Source organism: Anguilla anguilla, chromosome 11 (genome assembly GCF_013347855.1).
Source record: "Anguilla anguilla isolate fAngAng1 chromosome 11, fAngAng1.pri, whole genome shotgun sequence".
Taxonomy (NCBI): domain Eukaryota; kingdom Metazoa; phylum Chordata; class Actinopteri; order Anguilliformes; family Anguillidae; genus Anguilla; species Anguilla anguilla.
In genome coordinates, this window is record NC_049211.1 from 12,348,964 (window position 1) to 12,369,863 (window position 20,900).

A 20,900-nucleotide genomic window follows, 5' to 3' on the forward strand; every position below is an offset into this window, starting at 1 on the left:
AATGATACTGTGTAAACAGCTAATATATCCGATGCTGTCATCAAAAACAAATATCAGGCTGTTTATTTAACAAGCTATTTGAATGCCTCCGGCTACAGAATCTGCTCGACTACCATGACTACTTGCCCAAAGCATTCCCCATTACCTTCCTATTACAGTTTTGCCTAACTTTAGCTACAGATACTGGACTGGCCAGCAGAGGATGGGCTACCCCTTATAATCGGGTTCCTCCTGAGATTTCTTACAACTGTGGTTTTAGCTTTTCATTTTAATTGACTCTTTTCCAGTCCTTGAGGATTTCTTCTGAAATCTCACTTGCAAATTCATAACATGAATCTGTGTGGATGCACCCCAGTTCCCTCGTCTTACCTGGGCCAGTAAGATCTACACGTGAGCACGCAGATCCCTCACCGCCTACGGTCGGCCAATTACACCACTGAGTTTTTATTCTGCTCTGTCAGTTCTTACCCTAAGAGAGCATTTTCTTTATTGCTCATTGCCCTGTGGTATCGATCCTCCAGTGTGCAATCTTCCACAGATAATTAACTCATCTTGGGTGACGGGTCTTTTTATTTTATCCATTCAATTTTCCAGGGGAAACTAAAACGGCGTCAAAAATCTTTACAATCCACACTGATTGTTTGTAGTGTACCATAAAGAATACATTTAAGCGCTTTGTCCTGTCATGTCCTCTCACATGGCCTTCTGATTACAGCTTTGTGATTAAATACCGATAAATTGCATCTCAGACTTGAGGAAAAAGAGAGGTTGGGAGTATGGAAACAGACAGGCCCAAATGCTGTCCATCCAATGCCCTTGAGCAAGGTGCTTAACCTGCACTGCTTCTGTAAATGTCCAGCTGTTTAATTGGATTGTATGCAAAGAACTTAAGTTGCTCTGGATAACAGTCTGTCCAATGCCCCATAATTGTAAAATGTCATGGCAAGAGAATATCCTGAAATCAGACAAGCAATTGCAGAGGGGCAATACATCACTCTGTCATCTGCAGCTAAGAACAGAACGATCGGGTGGATATAACGTCATCAAATGATTATGATGTGCTATAATAATTCCGTAATCAACCTATGGCGTCTTTTTTGACTCCTCCCCCATGCTTAGGTATGCATTGAGACGCTTCAGGCAGCGGTCACATGGCTTGTGTTTGTTTGTTGTTCTGGGAGGGAGGGGTCAGGACATTTGTGCAGAGACCTGATGGTTTTTTATGCTTGTACAAGAGAGGAGATTGCCCAGAGGGGAACATAATCTACATAATAAAAAAAATCGGCGCCTGGCCATAAAACATGGAAATCCCAGCCGTGAACCTCAAGGTAACTTCCTTTATTTTAACTATGTATTAAGGAAGTTATTATCGTGGAAACAAGAGCCATGAAGTTTGATAGCTACAGTTTGTATGAGTGGTTTCTGGAACGTTAACTGCAACAGAAGGTACAGACGTATCGCACTCGTATAGACATGTTGTAATGCTAACTTTTGTTGTTGTCATTAAAAATGTTATGAAAATATTATTATTATCCCTATTCTCCCGGGATTGTCGTTTCTCACGAGGACTAAAAAACATTTTTTGAAAGTCATAATAGTACGTTTTGAATTATATCAAACGTGCAATGCTGACACTGGTAGAAAACAAGCGCAATTGTACATCACATGTTGTTTTCCTCGTAGGCCATAGTTCTGGTGCACTGGCTTCTGACCACCTGGTGAGTAGGTTGGTAAACTTTCTGATTTGCCACGCACCTGCGGAATTTCACTTGTTGACCATTCCGGCTGGAGGGGCTGTCGCAGCCGAGCAGTGAACGCGGGAGATACTTGCCTAAATAACACATTATCCGACTACATAGCCTAAATACGATGACCCGTTTTTATTATTTTAATCACTTGCAAAGTAATTAAAATATACGTTCAACCTTTATTTATGGTGAAATAGAAGTTCCTTCCTTCCTTAAAAAGAAATAAAGATAGAAAGATAAACTAATACCAGATACAAATATATAAATACAAGATACAAGTTTTCTTTTCTATTGCCATTGTAAAACTTTTAACTGTCGCTGTAAAAAGCGATGCACAAATAAAATTGAATTTAATTTAAATAAAATGTGTAGCATTTATAGAGTGGGTTAGATTATATGGTGAAATCTGATCAGCCTTTTTTCATTAGCGTATGTTGATCTTTTCTGTTAGGGTTCAGGCTTGTTGGTTATGATTAGTTAATATGATAACTAATACTTACTTATCGCGTATTTTCTATCTGTGATTAAGTCCGTGTGACATGGTTCATACGAACAAGTTAAAAGGTCTCATTATTTTATTCCAGTTTGGTTGCAGCTACCACAGTTTGCGGCTACCAAAGCTATATTGCATTAAAGGCTTGTGGATCTGCAAAGTAATAGCTCTGAACAGAGCATTCTGTCTCGCTCATGTATTTCCCAGGCAGGGAATTGTGATGGATTATGTGTGTCCACTCTGTTTGCGTGTGCACGCTTGTGTGTATGTGTCCTTCGCAGGGGATTCATGGCCTGGCTGCCCTCTTCCTATGCCTGGGGAAACTTCAGCGTGCTGGGGGTGGGGATGTGGGCCATCGCCCAGAGAGACTCTCTTGATGCTGTGCTGATGGTGAGGGAAAGCCTTTTGTTTGCATGTGCTATGATGCACAGTAACTGCACAGTAATTTCTCACAAGTGCTGCAGCCTACTGAGAATGCATACACTCTTCTGCAGTCTGTACTATTGTACAATCAACCAGAGCAGCAGTGTGGTTATAGGCTGTTCACCAAAAGGTTGCAGCTTCAATTACCAGGTAGGACACTGCCATTGTACTCGTAACCTAAATTGATTCAGTATATATCCGGCTGTGTAAATGAATACTATGTAGAAATGGAAAAAGTTGTGTAAGTCGTTTGGAACAAGGGCATTTGAAAATGCCTGTAATGTAATGAACCCCCACCCCTCGCGCACACACACACACACACACACACACACACTCTCTCTCTCTCTCTCTCTCTCTCTCACACACACACACACACATACTCCTGAACATCATGTCATAAGCACCTTCTCCTCCCCAGTTCCTGGTTGGGATGACGATGACGCTGCTGACTGACGTTGTGCATTTCGGCGTTTACTATCCCCTGGCGGAGGGCCTGGCCGAGAGGAGCCGGGACACCTTCCGCTTCAGCGTGGGTATGGCCATACTCAGCCTCCTGCTGAAGCCCATATCCTGCTTCTTCCTCTACCAGATGTACCGCGAGAGGGGCGGTGAATACAACGTCAACTTCGGTAAGGAGACTGCCGGGTAGCAGAGGCACAGCAACCAAAATATGCATTCTCTCTCTCTCTCTCTCTCTCTCTCTCTCTCTCTCTCTCTCTCTCTCTCACTTTCTCTCTCTCTCTCTGTCTATCTCTCTCTATCTCTATCTCTCTGTGTCTATTTCTCTCTCTCTCTGTTCACTATAGCATCAAGTGATGATGCGGCTGATTCATTAGGAATGAATAAAGGAAAGTTCATTTGGATGAGGCCCATGGCCCTAAGAATAGCTTAATGAGTGTGCAGTGTTGAATGTTTCTTCAAGAAAACATTTGAAGAAAATGAATATTTATCTTATAATATTTATATTAGCACATCAGTCTAGTTTAGAAAATAATGGAGCTATTTGACTTCTGTACCACTGAACATACAAGTGAACACTGAGTGCTTGGCCTTAGCTTAAGTGCCGCATGTAGTTGCTGCTTGTTGTCCAAGTCTGTCACAAGATATAGGCTTATGCACCTCATTTGAAGATGAAACTATCAATAGACGAGAATGGTGAACATTTTAGAAATTTCAGCCATGGAACCTAAAGGGATATTTATTGTATTTATTGTATTGCATGGCCATTTTCTTCATGTAAATATGAGAGCTGGTAAACAAAACTGCAGATGTTTTGTCAACAGTTAGGTAATAAATATTTGTGTTTCATAACTCAATATTTGGCAGCAGGGAATCAGGCTATAACCTTGTGTTGACTGTAAAGCCAACCGTAAGGCATTAGCGCCAACAGCGTGCCGCACATGCGCCGTCTCCTTGCTCTGGACGGCCACACAGCAAACGTTTGTTAGGATTACCTTACTGCTTCCATGACTGCTGTTCCACCCTGTTAGACACATTTGTTAATCGTCATGCTAACTTACTGTCGACTGCTGACTGCGTGGCATTTTATGTTACGGTTCACAAACGACGCTGCTGAGAAACTTGTTGTTGCATATGAACGGGTTTTAAAATAAACACATGAAATCAGCACTTATTCTGAGGAAACTCAGTAGTAAAATGTAGTATTTTATTTTAATGGTTAACATTACTACTGATCTCCGTAGAATGTTCTGCTGGGCCGAGTCACTTGAATCAATGTAGTAAAGCTTGGGTATCATTGCTTTGGGTACATGGCTTGTTGAGTTTCTGTGAATTTGCAGGAGTACGATCATTAGTTGTGCCTTCTGTGTCAGATATCCATGCAATTGTTATGCCACTAATTTATTCAATGAGCATTCTTTGTTGATTTGGCACACTGTTATAGAACCCCCCCCAGTCAGTACCCCTGGCACTAATCTTCATATGCACCTGGCACAGACACCTTTAAACCTCCCTGGTTTTGATTAAAATGCCACTGTGGCATGCTTCAGTTTATTTTAGAAAGTACTTTGTTGTTGTTGTTGTTGGAGATGGGGGGAGGGGGGGATTTGGGGTGAATATTTCTATATCTTGGTTTTCATTTTATAATGAGGAACTCTTGTGGTGTCAGTATGATAAAGTATATTTGGGTACCTTATGCAATGCTACTATAACTGGATAACTAACTTATGCATGTACACGTAAGTTCAAATCTTCAATATGTCACTTAATTATTTCCTCCCTTGGGATATTTAACTTACCTTTACCAATAATTACTACGTATTGACAATATACCATATATTTTTCCTGGATGCTTGTTGAAATGGTGTGTGACAGCCTTGCATTGTCTCTGTATCTGTCTTCTTTCCCATTGTCGCCGTTACCTTCTCTTTCTTTGTGACCTCATTTCCTCTTCTTGTGTTATGACCTCATTTCCTCATCTTGCTTTGTGACATCACTTCCTCTGTGTAGGGTTGCTCTTGTCTCCATCTGCTGATACTGCCCTCTCTCTGTGTCTCTTTTTGGATCGGTCCCCACGTCCTGAATCTTGGCCCTCAGAATTGGAGACTTCAGTGGACAGTCGGTGCACAACGGATAGTGCTGACAGTGCCCTGCCCATTCGCCGCTACTGAACCCCAAACCCTCCCTGTCGTCTTCTGTGGCCTTACTTCCTTAGCTTCACATCCACAATTACACTGCGTTCTATTCCCCTTTCCATTAAGTAGCCAAAGAATAATGTGTCACTACTACAATTTGGTGAAGTTAAATTATTTAAATATTTGTTGCAATGGGAAAAATGTTACTGATCAGGTCTTTGTTTTGAGCAATAAACAATGGAGGATTTCACATTATTGTGTAACCACTTCAGTGGGGACACTGACAGAGCAGTATTACTATTCATTCTTTAACAATAGTTCCCAGTGAATAAATACACAAATCAGTCCAGAGAGATTGGTAAATAAATCATGAAAACACGTCCCTATCAAACAATCATGCAGAGAATTCCCATCATGCCTTATCATGCTGTAATGCCTGCTTGACGGGCTACGGAGTTCCCTTTCCTGTGTTGTTACATGTCTTTCGTTTTGATTCCATCTGTGCTTCTCCACTCCTATGTGTAACCAGCTGTGTGTACTGCTGTGTAAATTCATCATGGCTGTCAGAAAAAAAAATCACTTTGTCTTGAGTTTGTTTTTCGACTTGTCACTTTGCTGCCAAAGATACGTATGTCCTTTATCTGTTCTTAACTGTATGTTTTTCATTCTTATTTTTCTACTGACCTTCTTATTTGGTCTTGCTCAAAAAAAAAAAAAAATTTCAGACAATCATCTGTAACAACTTTGAGGAGAAATGCAGGTGTCATTGCTCATTCTTTGGAGGGGTCCTGACATTGCACTTCATGCAAGGGTTAAGATGTTTTTAGTTTAAGAAATGTATCCATCTGAATGTTTTTCCTTATATGTGAATTTAAATTAAAATGTGTCTATTAGTATTTTTCATTTTATTTTTAGATAAGTTTTGGGGCTGCATGATAGGTTGAGGCTCCCATCACTGATACATTCTCCTGCCATTCACTGCCTCTCAGTATCTGGAGAAACAGTATGACTGTTTGTGATCGTATTGGTTCTTTTGCTTACTTGCCAGACTGATTCTAAATGGATCATGTTGGATTTTTAAGATATTCAGTTAGAGGAGAAATTTGGGTACTAATGATTTGGTAATACAGCAGTTGACAAAGGTGGCAGCGCTGAGTAATTTTCCTCTAGCTCCAAATAATTCAATGAATTCTTAAGGGTCTTAAAAGTGTATTGAATGGGTGAGGAAACAGCTTTGGGCAGCAGAATTGGTTGGAAACCCTCAACCAAATGTCTGCCAAAAACAGAGGAGCTTGAATATTTCATTGCTGACTATTTCTGCACCACAGCAGATCAAAGAATGAGTCCCACACAGGAAAATGGCCGAGAGACTGGCAAAACTGGCAGGAAAGCCGAGAAGAGGCCGAGAGAGGCGACGTACAGTGAGCCCTCAGTCGACAGGAGCACTGTTGACATTAATGTTTTGGGGTCAATTGATGAAAAACTGACCAAACTCGACATCCTTGACCTGCTCAGATCAGACACAATGGAACTGAAGACAAGTGTGGAGTACAGTCACTACTTGATTGGACAGCTGAAGACAGAAAATCACAGGACCAAAGGTACTGTAACATTTTGAAAATTAAAACTTTATTGCATTGGCAAAAGAACAAGAACATGGTTTAGCTCATCAAGAAGGTTGAAACTTTTGTGTCTGGGGACTGCAGAAGAGTCGGCTCACTGCAGATCAGTGGCAGTACATTTTTTCTTTTACATGTTCATAGGAGCAGCATGATACCATCTCATAGAACATTCTCTCTCATATACATTACAAGTTGTTGTTGACTAGGAGCTACACACCTTGTTCCCATGGCCTTACATGGCTGCCAACTGAAAGGAAACCACAGAAATCTTCAGTTACTGTGGCCCTCCAGTACTTGAGTTTGACACCCCTGCACTAACCTGTGAGCCAGTGATTATTTTACATCCAACTCTCTACACCAGGCTCACCAAACCTGGTCCTGCAAAAATGCAAGGTCTGTTGGTTTTAGTTTTTCCTCTTCACTTCAGTACTACAGGAGTGAGTCCACTTTACTAACTGGCCAACAGCAGGTCTACAGTATTTGTTTTATCCATAAACTGTAGCCAGTGTCTGTTGTTCATTGTGCAAAATCATGACGAATTCATGCGACGATCTGCCTTGACACAATTGGTAAATGATAAAGGAATCTATCTGTGATGAGCCCTACCTGTTGGCACCCATATTTGCAAGGTGAAAAAAAAAAACTAAATCCATCCGATTTAATCTCAGTGGTTGTAAAAATACGTAGAATTTAAAAGATTGATTTCTAAAATTAGCAGTAGAATCTATGTATCTCATGTAATCTGTGCAACATTAATTTTACAAATTCATAAATGTACCATCCAAATGAATGCAGAAACTGTCTCATGCAATGTGTTTCACATACTGAAGCCTGTGAGTGTATTGCCTTGTTTTTGTACTCAAAGCTAGAGCCATTTAATAACTGGAGATGAAATATTTGTCTTTAATTTGAACTGATTCTTGGGAATTTATGAACTGCAGATGGATAATGCATTTTTTCAATGTTCTGTATGTGATTTGTGCTAGAGAGAAAGAGAAAAGGGTTCAGAATCTGTTTCACTTCAGGATCCTGTCTACAGTGCAGGGTTTGGCCTTACTGATCTGAGGTCAGAATGATTGATGAACCACTCTTGAATTACAGATGTAAGGTCTTTTTGCGTTGTTTTTCATCTTGTATGGTTTTGCAATGCATTTTTCAATATGGAGTATGGCTTGATTTGCCAACTCACATGCCTGTGCATAAAAATGTCAGATGATAAGAATTAAGTTTTAATCTTCATTAGCAACTTTATTAATAAGCAGAGTTGTATTCTCCTACTTTTTCCCTGAAATTTCTACTTAAGTTCACTTATTGCATTCCTCTCATGGAAACTTTAGTTCTTTTTTTGCATTTGAATTTAGCGCATGGATTCAGGATTTTCAGAAGTAGTTGGAAGTTTGATGCATTGACAAACGATGTGAAGCAGTCACTTTGTTATTGTTTTGAATTCTAAGTCTTTTATTTGATCCACGCATCACAGTAATTGCCAAACTTAGGCAAACCCCCTTATTTTTGAATTCATAAAGCCTCACTTTCTTATCACTATCTTAAGAGCAATTCCTGGCTGCCATGACAACCATCTCTTTAAGTGACAACTCTGGAACAGGGCCCCTCATACTGATGAAAGGCTTAATCATTTTGTGAATTCGGTAGAATACATTTCCATCCAACAGATATGCATTTGACAGGGTTTTTATTAAGACATGCCATGAATGGTGTAAGAACATTTGTGATATCTTGGGTTTGCCCCCCCCCCCCCCCCCCTTCCTTCGAACATCACAGTGATTCTGGATTGCTGTCCCACCAACTGAGGTTTACTTATTTTTAGCTGTGAATATTTAGAATAGGTCTTCCCAGTGTATTCATGTGCTGTTTTATGGGCTATAATCAAAGTAAATCTATATGGAAAAGGTGTATGGTCACTTGGGAGATAAGTTGAAAGCTTTACCTTGCTCGATGTTTTTCAAACTGAAATTTAATAATTACTTTGGGGCCGGACAATTCACGTTAGTATCACCACAAAGGTTTTTATGAGCATCTTGTCAATGTGTATGATATGAGTTCCATCAACTACATCAACAAATTACTGTTATTCCTGGGTAGAGGGCTTGGTACTTAATCTGAATTGCTTCTGTGAATCACGAACTGTGTTAAATATGAAGGTGCCCTGGTTAAGGGTATTAGTATAATTGTTCACTAAGACCTCATATTATTGTTGGGAAAAGTCTTTTACTTGTTCATCTATGTTTGTTTTTTTGGATTTTATATGATGGGTTCTCCCTCAGAGTCCGGTTCTGCTCAAGGTTTCTTCCTGTTATCAGTCAGGGAGTTTTTCCTTGCCACTGTTACCCTAGGCTTACTCTTTGGGGGCCGGCTCTCTGTAAAGCTGCTTTGTGACAAAGTTCCTTTGTTAAAAACGCTATACAAATAAAAATTGATTGATTGATTGAATTGATATTTTGACTTTAGTGTCATAATGTTCATCATAGCATTTAATGAATATTCATATTTTTCATTCTCGCTTCATGTGAGGTAATGTGTTATGAGGACCCACTCAAAAACGTGTAATCTATATTTGGATATTTTTATTGTGATAAAAATGTAGAATATTTCTTTTTTATGATCTTGGTCTTGTTTCACTATTTTCATTGCTGTGAAGTGCATTCTGGGTAAATCTTGCATTAACTGTATGGTGTATCCCCTTAGGGTTCACGTGGGAAAGAGACAGCTACCAAGCCATTGATCCGCAGGACCCGCCCACCATTTCAGCTAATCCCTGAGTGGAGCACGTCAGCAACAGGACAGGGGCAAGGCCTCCTATTGGCTCAAAGAGAGGGCACAGAAAGGGCAAGAAGGAGGACGCACTTGGTTATGTATTGTTCTGACCCGCCTTTTGAAAATATGACCAAAAGGTCCCTAGTCGGGCACATACAAAGCGATAGAAAGTTCCATGGGATAAATGCGGCTCTTTTTTTGCACAGTCAACATTTAAAAAAATCTTTAGATTATTTTATCATAACAGAATTTACATCTATTACAGTTTCCTCTAGGTATGTCTTTAAATTACAGTACACATGCAGTACTGACTCAGCTCTCTGCTTTTATTTATTTGTGTCTCCACCGAATTAATGTTGCTGACCTGGATATCGGTGGGTATCCAATAAAAAACTGAAAAAGGTTTTATTTTTATTTTTTGGGTGTCAGTCTTTCAAGAGAAAGGCATCCATTATCCAAAATGCTTTACGCTTGTTTGTGGCTTGCCTTCCACGCTCAGTTGGTAGCACAATGGTGCTTCTGTGCATATCAAACATGCAGTACCCACAGCGATCATTGATACACTTTGTAATATTGCTAACCATTCCCTTCCTATAAATTTCACCTCAGAATGTCCCGAAGCCTATCCCTCCCCTGTAAATGTAGAAGTTAGATATGAGCTGTGGAGCTACCAAAAGCAAAGCACAGAGAAAAAAATCCTTCATGAGTGGGAACTAATGCGTGGCTAATAGCGTATCTCGCAGTACAGAATGGCTAAGAAATGCCATGATGCATTTTAAATGTCTCCATTGTGCATATGTTCTGTATGTTGAGGAGTGGTATTCACTTGTAAAAAAAAAAAAAAGAAAAGATGGAGGCAATGCTGGGAGTACCTCATACCTTGTTATGATTGTTTTTTTTTCCCTTTGTGTATTTCTAGAATTGCTGCTCAGGTTGTATTCACAATAGAGGCTACAGAGACCTACGGAAGAGATAGCTCTTCATGTACTTCAATGACAGCATTGTGGCTGCATTTATGTGTTGTTGGGAGGGGGTGATGCAGCATTAAACTAAAAACACATGACTGACTTAAATCCCCTCCCCCACCCCCTGCTGCAACAAAGCCAGTCAAGTCCCACCACTGTAGAAACATAGTCATAGCCAGTGATGATATAGTGTTGATTTGGATGTACAACATCCAGGCTGTTGTGCCCACGGCACTCAGAAAGAACACCTTTATCCACCCCCTGCGTCTTCCATGGCCTTTTGAATCTCTGTATGAAACAGAGTTTATGTAGCAAACTGCTTACTTATGAAGGCCTGATTGAAATGCATAGTTGACTTATTAGAGAAATGGGTTGACTGTCTTGCTAATGCAAGATAATGAAGCCCTGAAAGAATTTTGTGGCAGTCCACCACCCAGTCAAACCTTATCTGTCTGACACAGATGTGGCGAAGCCAGGCTGTTGTACACCTCCCTGATGTCCACTCTGTACTCATTTTCAGTTGTTTGCATTATGTTTTGTTGGCATGTTCTGCTAAATGTATACACCTAGGTTTGCCATGGGAGACATTCCTGGCTTTTGCAGTAGGAGGTGGTGTGTTCTCGTTCCTGTGTTTAGTGGTTGTAGGGGGTATCAACCCACTTGGTCTGGACCTTCTTAATTCCAAATGCACTTGTATTTTCTGTTCTTATTCAAGCAGTTATTTGTTCTCTTTTTAACCTGAATGATGATTCAGGTTTCCATAGGAACTGCACGCCCTCTGTGGGGAAAGGTAGGTTTGACTGTTGTTCCTTAATATATGTCCTACATTGCATTTACTCAGACAACAGGGCACCTGACAATGCAAGACTGGCTGATATATTTTAAATGAAAGACTGCAGATTAACTGCATATTGCACTTAACACTCCTTTTTGTTACACAGTGGCAAGCAGAGCCCATGGAAATGCTTATTAAAACCGCACATACATTTGTACTATTTTTAAACTATACTGTAACACAAACAAAATTATGTAAAATGATTAGATATACAAACAGGTGGTGTAAAGTATATTATGTGGTTATGAACAACGTGTGTGATTACCAATTTTGTTTCTTGTTAAACAATACCTCACATCTTCACACATATTTGTTGATTTGAGTTTAGGCTCTACAAAGCGACTCCTGCACAAAAAAGTATTTGAAAATTTGAATTCGTGCAACAGGCATTCATATGGTCACAGTTGCTATTATTATAATAAATGTTACTCTTTATTAGTAGTAGTAGTAGCAGTGGAAATTGTTCAGTTATTTATCTTTATATTTATATTTATCTGTTTTTTTTTTTTTCCATTTGCTTTATGAATACCCTTTCAGGCCTGTGAGCGTATTAGTCATAATTGTAGAAGCCACTGGGCAGGCATTTATCCATGATCTTGTGTCTTAATGTTGCAGTTAAATAAAATTGCAAGAGAGCAAGTTTTAATGTTTAAATTACTTTCTCAGTTTCCTGTGAGTTTTTTCACATATGCTGAATCAACAAGCAGCATCGTTGACATTTAAGTGTTTGAATGCCTTCAGAACAGCATTTATAGCATAACACTTTCAGTCCATAAATACATGATCAGCAATATGTTCAATAAGTTAAACTTCAGCATGATCTGCTACAACACAACAGAGCATTACTCAATGTCACTTTGATTTGATGTACCAACAGTTACCGTAACTGTGCAGAACTGTTTTTTAATACTTAGTTTCTCTCCCAAATACTCTGAAGTGATTTTATGTGATGTGGATGTCTTTGGCCACCTAGTTATATCTATCCTGCCTAAGGTACCTCTGTGCACATTGATGTGTTTGTGTGTGTGGTCTAAATGAGGCCACAGCTTTGATTCATGAGCTCTATAAAGCAGCAGATCCTACTCTCCGGTTGTGTACCTGCTCGTGTGTAATAAATAGCTTATGCTGTTATGAACCTTGCTAAAGCTGTTTTTATATGTCATGACTGAAATAGTTGAATATTTGGTTGTCACTTTGGCATCCTGCTGCACATTCAAGCTGTGACTTCTTTTTAATTATTTTCCTTCTGTCTTTTTTGAGTGGACTGACTGCGTATTCAGAATCCTTGGTAGTTCACTGTTCATGTGCTACAGTAGTCCCCTGAAGATTTAGAGTGGAGGTGATTGAGTCTTTAGGCCAATGGACTCTTTTTTTCTCCACCCCAAGCTTCACCTGTGGGAGGAGGGTGCTGCTGTGCTAAGTGTGCATGTTGGATTAAGGCACCACGCTGTTCTGCATGGACAAACCCCACGGGTTCCAGATCAAATCCGGGCTGTGCCAGTGCTTACTGGCTCGTAGCCCCACATGGCAATGCGTAATTGGCCATTGCATCTCCCAGGGTACAGGCGGGTTCAGTTTTTTAGGCGTCCACATTTCATCGCTCTCTAGCAAACCCTGCTGGTCAATTGGGTGCCTGTGGACTGCATGTCAAAGCTACATAGGAAATGTCTTTCTCCGACTTAACTCTGTGCAAGCTTGGCTGTGGGCTGCGATGTGAAAAGAAGCAAGTTGGTGATACCATGCGTTTGTGGAGGAGTACCATGGATGTCTTCGCTCTCCTAAATCGGCAGTGGAGATTGCGCATGGTTGCGTCTAAAAATTAATGAGAGATGCTATTGCACCCCATTTACGTCCAGCCCACCTTTTCTGACGTGCAGTCAATGTTTCAGCTATGATACAGTACCAGGGTGAAGAAAGCAATCTGTACTTTATTTAACCATTGTTGACATTTAGATGAAAATGGAACGTTCACCTCCCATTATAGCCTTCTTAATATGAGGTGAATATTCAGTGTGACAGTGCTACCCACTCCACCACTGTGCCACTCTCTAATGTGTCTACAGGTGAGATTTTTTTCCCTCATGTCTTTACTACAGAAGGGAAGAGTCATTATAATTTTTGTTGGCAGGGCAGATGACACAATTACAATATTTTTTTAAATGGATAGTCTCGGTCCTGGATGCTCATTGGTCAGTACAACGTTTCAGCCATGCTATAAACTCTGATAAACCACAAGTAAATACAATGTTTGTGTATTGTTTTAATATCAATGTGAGTTTGACCATTTAAAATATTGTAAGATCCTACATAAACAATAAGAGCTAATGTTCCAGATAATGGAAACGCTATCTGACTGCTTTGACTTAATTATGTAGTTAACGTCAAAATTGAAGCCTTACAAACAGCAATTTCAGCTTAATAATGGAAAAAACTTTAGACTAAAAAGAATTGGTCTAATATCTTTGGGAGATGCCGTTATGTGACACTTATCCTTTAATAAAACAAATTGAATTTTTTGTGGACCCTCTCCAGCTCTGGGCCCCTAGAATGGTCACCACCTTTCACCCCACTAGTGACAGCCCTGGCTAGGAGGTTTGTGGGGACTCAGCTTTGTGTCATGCCTAGCGACACCCTCCAGCTGTGCCAATATTCATGATATATCACAGGTTTTTGCACCATTTTACTTTAGTAATCCCTTTCTTGGTGCAGCTTTATATAAAAGTCATTGTTGGACATTTGGATGGATAGATAATTCCTGTGTGGACTATTTGGGCAGTATTTAAAATGCAGGATGCAGTATCTGATCAATCATACAAGCCTAACATAGGCAAGCAACCGTGGAGAGCCAATAGAACTGGCTATGCTTCAAACTGACCAGCATATTGATATAGTAGTATTCATGCAGGAAATGCAGTGAGTGTAGGAATAATCCCCCTCCCCCACCAACACACAGACACACACCTCCTGAGGTTCTCCTAGTGGAATAATCATGAGAAATAGAAAATTAATTGGTATTTCCTTACAACCCACATAGTCAAACTCAATGTAGGTGTCTGCATCTCTTTGGAAAGGCTGTCCGATGTAAGTGAATCATACAAAACAGGCTTTAACAGAGAAAGACAGGCAGTGGGCCACCAACTTTAACTGCGCCTGCCATTCAGTGATATACTTCAGTGCTTACGCATGCAGCAGTTACTCTATGTAACAAAGGCACATTTTTTTCAGAGGCAGGGAACACAAATCAAGAGTCTTTAATCAATCTGGATGTTTTTTTTTTCTCAAATTTTAACAATGGCACAAAAAATGTTAAAAGTCTCCCAGAATTCCTTTTTTTCCTCCATTCTCAGATGCCAAGGAAAATTGTGAGAGACACCCTGCCAATCCGGAGTGTTGAAAACCCTACCCTTCCATGGAGCGTAATTCCAAAGATCACAGTGTAGAATGTGCCTGATAGACTGCTCTGTGTTCTGAGACCAGCTGCGGGGAAGCACCATGTGGCATCTACTGCTGCATAAACACATTAGCAGTGGAACAATGTGGCTTAATATCCCAGATAAGAGCTATACATCAATGCCAGTTTGATTGCCCCTGATGTGGACGGCAGCTTCTTTTTTTTTTTTTGAAGATTGCCACTGTGACAGCTCCAAGCTAAGGCAAATCCAAAGCCGGCGCTGAGGTGGTGCTGTCGATTTACCAGCCCCTGTGGTTGACAGAAACCGCTGATATCAGACTCTCAAGCCTCATTTAACATTACAGCTCGGGCCTTGTCCTCGTGGTGCCTGACAGTAAATTTCCTCATATGTAAAACGCTGTGCTTTTCAGCCAAGCCTGATGAGGCAGTTCTGGAGAGTTAAGCACAGACATACAGAGACAGGGGCGAATGAGAGCAAACAGCTGGATCATTTACAATGGAACTACGGTGCTGAAATAAACTCCTGGGAAAATGCCTCATTAAGCCATCTAGTATGGCCACTTAGTTGTAATATGGCAGTAATGGTGTTAGTGGTTGAAGTACTGAAAGTACTGTTTTAATTGTAGTCTCTACTGTTGCAGTAGTAGTTGATAACCTACAACCTTGGCGTTGCAAGGCTCAGCTCCTTAGCCATTTGCTATACTGTTACGTACCTGCCACCTCACCTTTATTTCTGACAAAACTGGCTTCCGGGTCCGATCCAGTCCAGTCCAGAGAATTACCACTGACTCCTCCTATCATGGGCATGAAGCTCTGACCTTTGACCTCAGCAGCGTTGGCATCTCAGCTAATTGAGATTTGGAGAGTGCCCCCTAGTTAAAATATTCTTGAATGTATATGCAGTATGTATATGTGTGTGTGTGCATGTGTGTGTGTAGGTGTGTGCGAGCATGTGTGTGTGTAGGTGTGTGTGTGTGTCAGGGTTTTTTGTGTGAGTAGTGTGTTTTATGTGCTTGGAACAGTGTGTTCTCTTGCATGCATTCTTAATTGGACCCGTACTATTGACATTTTTTCCCACTGCTCGTGACAGTCACTCATCACAAGGTGCAGACAAGAAGAACAGTCATGAACAAAATGGCCTTGGTTATACTGTACATGGGGGGATAAATTAATCTCATTAGTAATCAAAGCCTGCCAAACATCGGTCTCCAGTAGCTACAATGGGCAGCCATTGCTTTTTCCAAAAGCTGAATTAATTGCAGTGGAGTTGTGTAGTCTGAGAATGATGTGTGCTGTAATCATGCGTGTTCAGCTCCTTATCGTTCTGAAACCACTGTATGAGTTCCTTTGACTTGATGCCAGCAGCAGATTCCCTGGGGGAGGCTAGTCTTTGTCTGCACTGTCGGCTAAAGCTATAATCAACAATCCATATTCATTAGCGCGTCTGTTCCTGTCACGTAGCGCCTCTGTGCACACGTGTGACCAGCGTGGTGTCTTGACGGGTGGTTTTCCTGGTGTCAGGACACAACCCGTTATGTGTATTGGTGTAAGGCAGGACCGTCTCGTATCATTGTGTGGCTTTCTGTGAAGCAAAACTTCAGCCTAGTGATTTTTACAAATGCAAAAAAACAGAAAGAAACGCAGCTGGAAAGAAAAGGGAAGCAAAGATATAAATGGCTCCAATACTGCATTGTGGGCATTTAACTCAATTGAAATGTTGGCTGCTCGCTGGGGTCCATTTTACGATGAGCCATGCCTATTCAATGGCTGCAGCGCTCGACTTCACACGCGCTGATGAGGGTAATTAATGAGAACAACTGACAAGGAAAGTCGGCCCGACTGTTGGATAATGATCTTTCATGGACAGTTCACAGATATGGGCTCCCTGTCTGACTAATAGACACATCTAGTTATTCAATAACCTGGAGTTGGTAATGAGGCCTCTCTGTCGCCACGCAACCAGCAGATGCTTTGTGTGGGTGTTGCCTGGTTACTGACCTTCCTTCTTGTCACGTTGGGCTTGTCTGCCGCTAGGACCATTGTTTAATTTCTATTAAGGAAATGGTTTGGCTTTTAAGAAATCAGAGGGAGAATGAATTGTGGTGTTTTTGAAAGCCCCCATCTTGTGCTCACTAAAAAGACTCTTTAAAAGGAAGAACCCAGCCAAAACTCCACAATGGTGATATTCAATCTGTGGTCCAGTGATTAGCCTCTATATTAATCTTTTCATTTCCATGTTTCCCCCTGACAGGAACCACGCCGTTCAGTTGCAACACAGTTAAAAGAACGGACTTTGAGTTGCGCACACAAAAAGACTTCTTTTCTGGGAATGCTCTGGTGGTCAGGAATTACCAGTGTCCGGCATTCTCTTCTCTCAGAGTGGCAGCACAGCTTTGCTGGGCTGGTACAATGGATTGGGGTGGGGGTGCGGGTGAGGGGGGGGGTAGGATGGAGGGTTCCTGCGGTCCTTTAATAAAGCCCCCACAGCACAGCATTAAAACTGTCCTGTAGCTAAAGTCTTAATCACTCCATGGCAGGGCTGCAAATTCAGACAGCTGGAATAATGACTTTCATCTCACTGCCAGCAGGAAAGAACTGAGGATCAGCCGTTAAAAGAAAAAAATATATTAAATTAGCTCAACTTGTTCTTCTTCCCCGTCACACTCCTTACTGCCATTGTCTCGGCTTTCCGACTCGACCAGCGATCGGGGTGCCTGGGGGGGAAAACGCCGTCTTTGAAAGATTCATCACTGCCCCAGACATTGCATTAGCACCTCCCCGACTACGCTGTCATAACTCTGCAAACTGTTGACAGTGTGACCTTCCAATGCACGGGAACCAATTTTTTTTTTTTTTAAACGTCTGGGATCGTGAGAATCATTTAATTACAACCCCTGGGAACTCTCGTAATCATAGAGCAATACAAAACTCAACATTAGCCGCTTATGTGTGTTCCTGTGTGTGTGTGTGTGTGTGTTTGTTCCTGTGCGTGAGTGTTTGTGTGTGTGTGTGCATGTGCGTGTATGTGTGCATGTGCTTGTGTGTGTGTGTGTGCATGTATGTGTGTGTGTGTGTGCATGTGCTTGTGTGTGTGTTCCTGTGTGTGTGTGTGTATGTTCCTGTGCGTGAGTGTTTGTGTGTGTGTGCATGTGCCTGTATGTGTGTGTGTGCATGTGCTTGTGTGTGTGAGAGCGATAGATAGATAGATTGAGAGAGGGGGAGGGAGAGAAAGATGAGAAGTGAATGATGGCAGCTATGTCACTTTTAGGATTGAACTGGAATGGGATAACAGAGCATTAATCTCCCGTATATGGAAAAGGCAAGCCAGGGATCTCTCTCAGGCAGTTTAACCTGAGTCACTCAGGTGTGTGTGATTTTTTTTTACCACACAGGGATTTTGATATGAGTAATATGGAAAAAAGCCCTTCACTGATGCATCTGTGATGGTGTTAGATGAGTTATGATAGGAATGAAGACAGCAACATTGAAGTGATTTTAGTTTTTCATAAGACATAGAGAAGCACTAACTTCTAAACTTAGGCTGTCCTTCAATGGGAAAACTAGTTGCACTGACCTCTGAAATGACAGAAGTATAGTAGGGGTGAAAGATATGGAAGTAACTGATATTTCACTTGTTGTACTGACTGATGTAGATATCTCCTTGTTCTACATTACAGCACAAAAGCAAACTGTGACACAGTTTCCATATTCATGAAAGAAGTGGATAAGCACAGATGCCATCTTATGACGAAAACATGCATCAATTTTTTGTTGTATAACAAAATGTTTCAACTTGCCTACTTTATTATGAACCAGAAATTAAGATCCTTTTCACTTAACTGTATAAATATCATTATTAGCTGTTATTTACTGATTTACTTTCCCAGGGTTTTGACAAACCCATTCAGCGAAAGAATGACAAGTCCAGGAGAAAGAAAAAGTATTTATACAGTACTACCTTCCCATTGTGCATTACCTTACTTTTTACCCTGGACCTGTGTGTCCTGGATTTGTTTGTCTTATAGAGGGAGTATCATGTAGACCTATATCTGTGTAATGTGTGGAACAGCGAGGCTGAATATTGGGGGGAAGACTTGCCTTTTATCTTGAAAAAGTGAGGGAGGTAAAGTGCCACCCCACATCTGCGTATCATGTCCTACTGTGCCTGCTAATTGAATAACAGCAATTTACCCACAGACAGAATGAGTTGTGAAGGCTGACTGTGAGGTGTGTATGGCTGGGGGGGGGAACAGTGTCTTTGCCCTGTAATGCTAGAGAAATAAATATATTTACAGAAAGGAAATTAGTGGATGTGGAGTCTGGCTGCGGTCTTGGGGATGAAAGGGGAGCGATAGCGTTGTGAGGCACTTGAAGGAGAGACCCCGGCGTGATGATTTATGATCGCTGGGACGCGGAGGCCAAAGTGTTAATAAATGAATTCCTTCCTTGCTTTCACAAATGGATTTTTAATGAGACTGAACCCCGTGACCTTTAACATGGAGGAGGCACTATTTTTAAATGTTGCAGCTTTTCGGATCGCCATGGTATTTCCCTCCTCGCCAATGGCTCTCACCTCACATGGGTGATTTATGACATATGTCTTTTCCCGCGTGTTAGGGTGACCTCCTTGCTGCTTTTCTGAACACTGAATTGCGGAGCAGAGTAACCGTGCCTGTTCGGAAAGCCTTGTTTACACACTCACGGGTGAAAGATAGAAAGGCAGTCCGTTTCTGGGACAGCCAATGGAAGAATTACCTCAATCTAGACTCGAGCATTACCTTCTGTGTGATCTATCTTTTTTTTTAAAAAACAGAATGGCACTTCAGTTTAGAGAATGGAACGTACAGAAAACATACATATCTATGACCTACATTATATTTAAACCAGGACACATGCACACACACACACACAAGCATGCATGCACATGCGCAGACACGCACAAGCACACACACACATGCTGTGTATAGAGCTAGAATATCTGAAGGTTAAAAAAGCAGTGCAAGTAGAGATAGGGAGGTGAGGAGGGGAATATATAAAGAGAGGAGAGAGTGGTACAGGTGTGGGCTGCCTACTGTTTTCCCTGTGTACTATACTCCAGAGAGCACAGCTGACACAAACAAATGTGCTGATGGTGGAAACAGGACCAGGCGATGCGCATTTCTCAGCGAGAAGGACAGAAGTTAATGAGCTGACCTGTGCTGTAGAGTTTAGCGAAGGAAGCAGAGCAGGGACCCTTTGCAAACACACATTTCATGGTGGATGCGCTGGTGATGGTGGTAAACCAAACAAACAAATAAACAAATTCAACTGGAAGGGCAAATTGGAATTCTACTGTTAATTGAAATGCAGTTTACCATTGAAGTTATCTATAAGAGGGTGGCTTACATTCTACCAACTTTAAATCAATTTTTTTGTCCATGGCTCCCTCTGGAGGCAATAACTGAAATATCAATGCAGAAGGCAGTCCATTTTATACCGTTAACCAATTAGCAAATATTTATCTTATTTGTTTTTATATAAATTACGTTTTGAATTTTAAATGTCCATGATTAAAATCCAAGTTTACAGCGGAGCGCCTCGAAGAAGGCTTCCTGGTTCGTTGCAGCAGCAAATGTATTGCCAGTTTGTTAAAGTAAATGGGAATGATGCTCTATACCCTTTGAATTGGACCTAATGCGCATTCACAATGCTCAGTAATAATTCCCCTCGGAATTCTTCTGTTGTTGAGAATATAAAATAAATACTAATTCAAGGTTTAAATTGCACGGTGCTGTTTAAAACATGGGAATAACATCACTTACACAACAAAATAAAACCAGTGCGTCGCAGTCATGGAAATTGGTTATAGTTGCTGTCAAGCAGTGCTGCCAACTCCGCGGTACTTTTGAAGTGTTACCGCGGGGTGATTTTTGTCCGCGGGTTGGGGGACGTTTCGCATGTAAATCACATTAGTTGAATTTATATGGAAATATCCGCATTTTGAAATCAATTATATACTCATGCCTAAATCCTAAACCAGACTGACTGCAGATC

The 20,900-nt window shown here is 41.1% G+C and overlaps 1 protein-coding gene across 3 annotated transcripts; it reads left to right on the top strand.

Moving 5' to 3' along the window:
* Positions 1–1,170: 1,170 nt before the first annotated feature.
* Positions 1,171–17,222, top strand: agtrap (angiotensin II receptor-associated protein). 3 transcript variants are annotated; one of them, XM_035381863.1, is made up of 7 exons: positions 1,171–1,328; positions 1,684–1,718; positions 2,523–2,631; positions 3,083–3,293; positions 6,587–6,859; positions 9,587–11,410; positions 17,119–17,222. In XM_035381863.1, the coding sequence occupies exons 1-6, from the start codon at positions 1,302–1,304 to the stop codon at positions 9,658–9,660; spliced, it is 729 nt and encodes a 242-aa protein (XP_035237754.1). In that variant the 5' UTR covers positions 1,171–1,301; the 3' UTR covers positions 9,661–11,410; positions 17,119–17,222. The 3 variants fall into 3 exon arrangements, with proteins under 3 accessions (XP_035237754.1, XP_035237755.1, XP_035237756.1); XM_035381864.1 differs by lacking the exons at positions 6,587–6,859; positions 9,587–11,410; positions 17,119–17,222 and adding an exon at positions 5,188–5,974; XM_035381865.1 differs by lacking the exons at positions 6,587–6,859; positions 9,587–11,410; positions 17,119–17,222 and adding an exon at positions 5,221–5,974.
* The last annotated feature ends 3,678 nt before the right edge of the window (positions 17,223–20,900 follow it).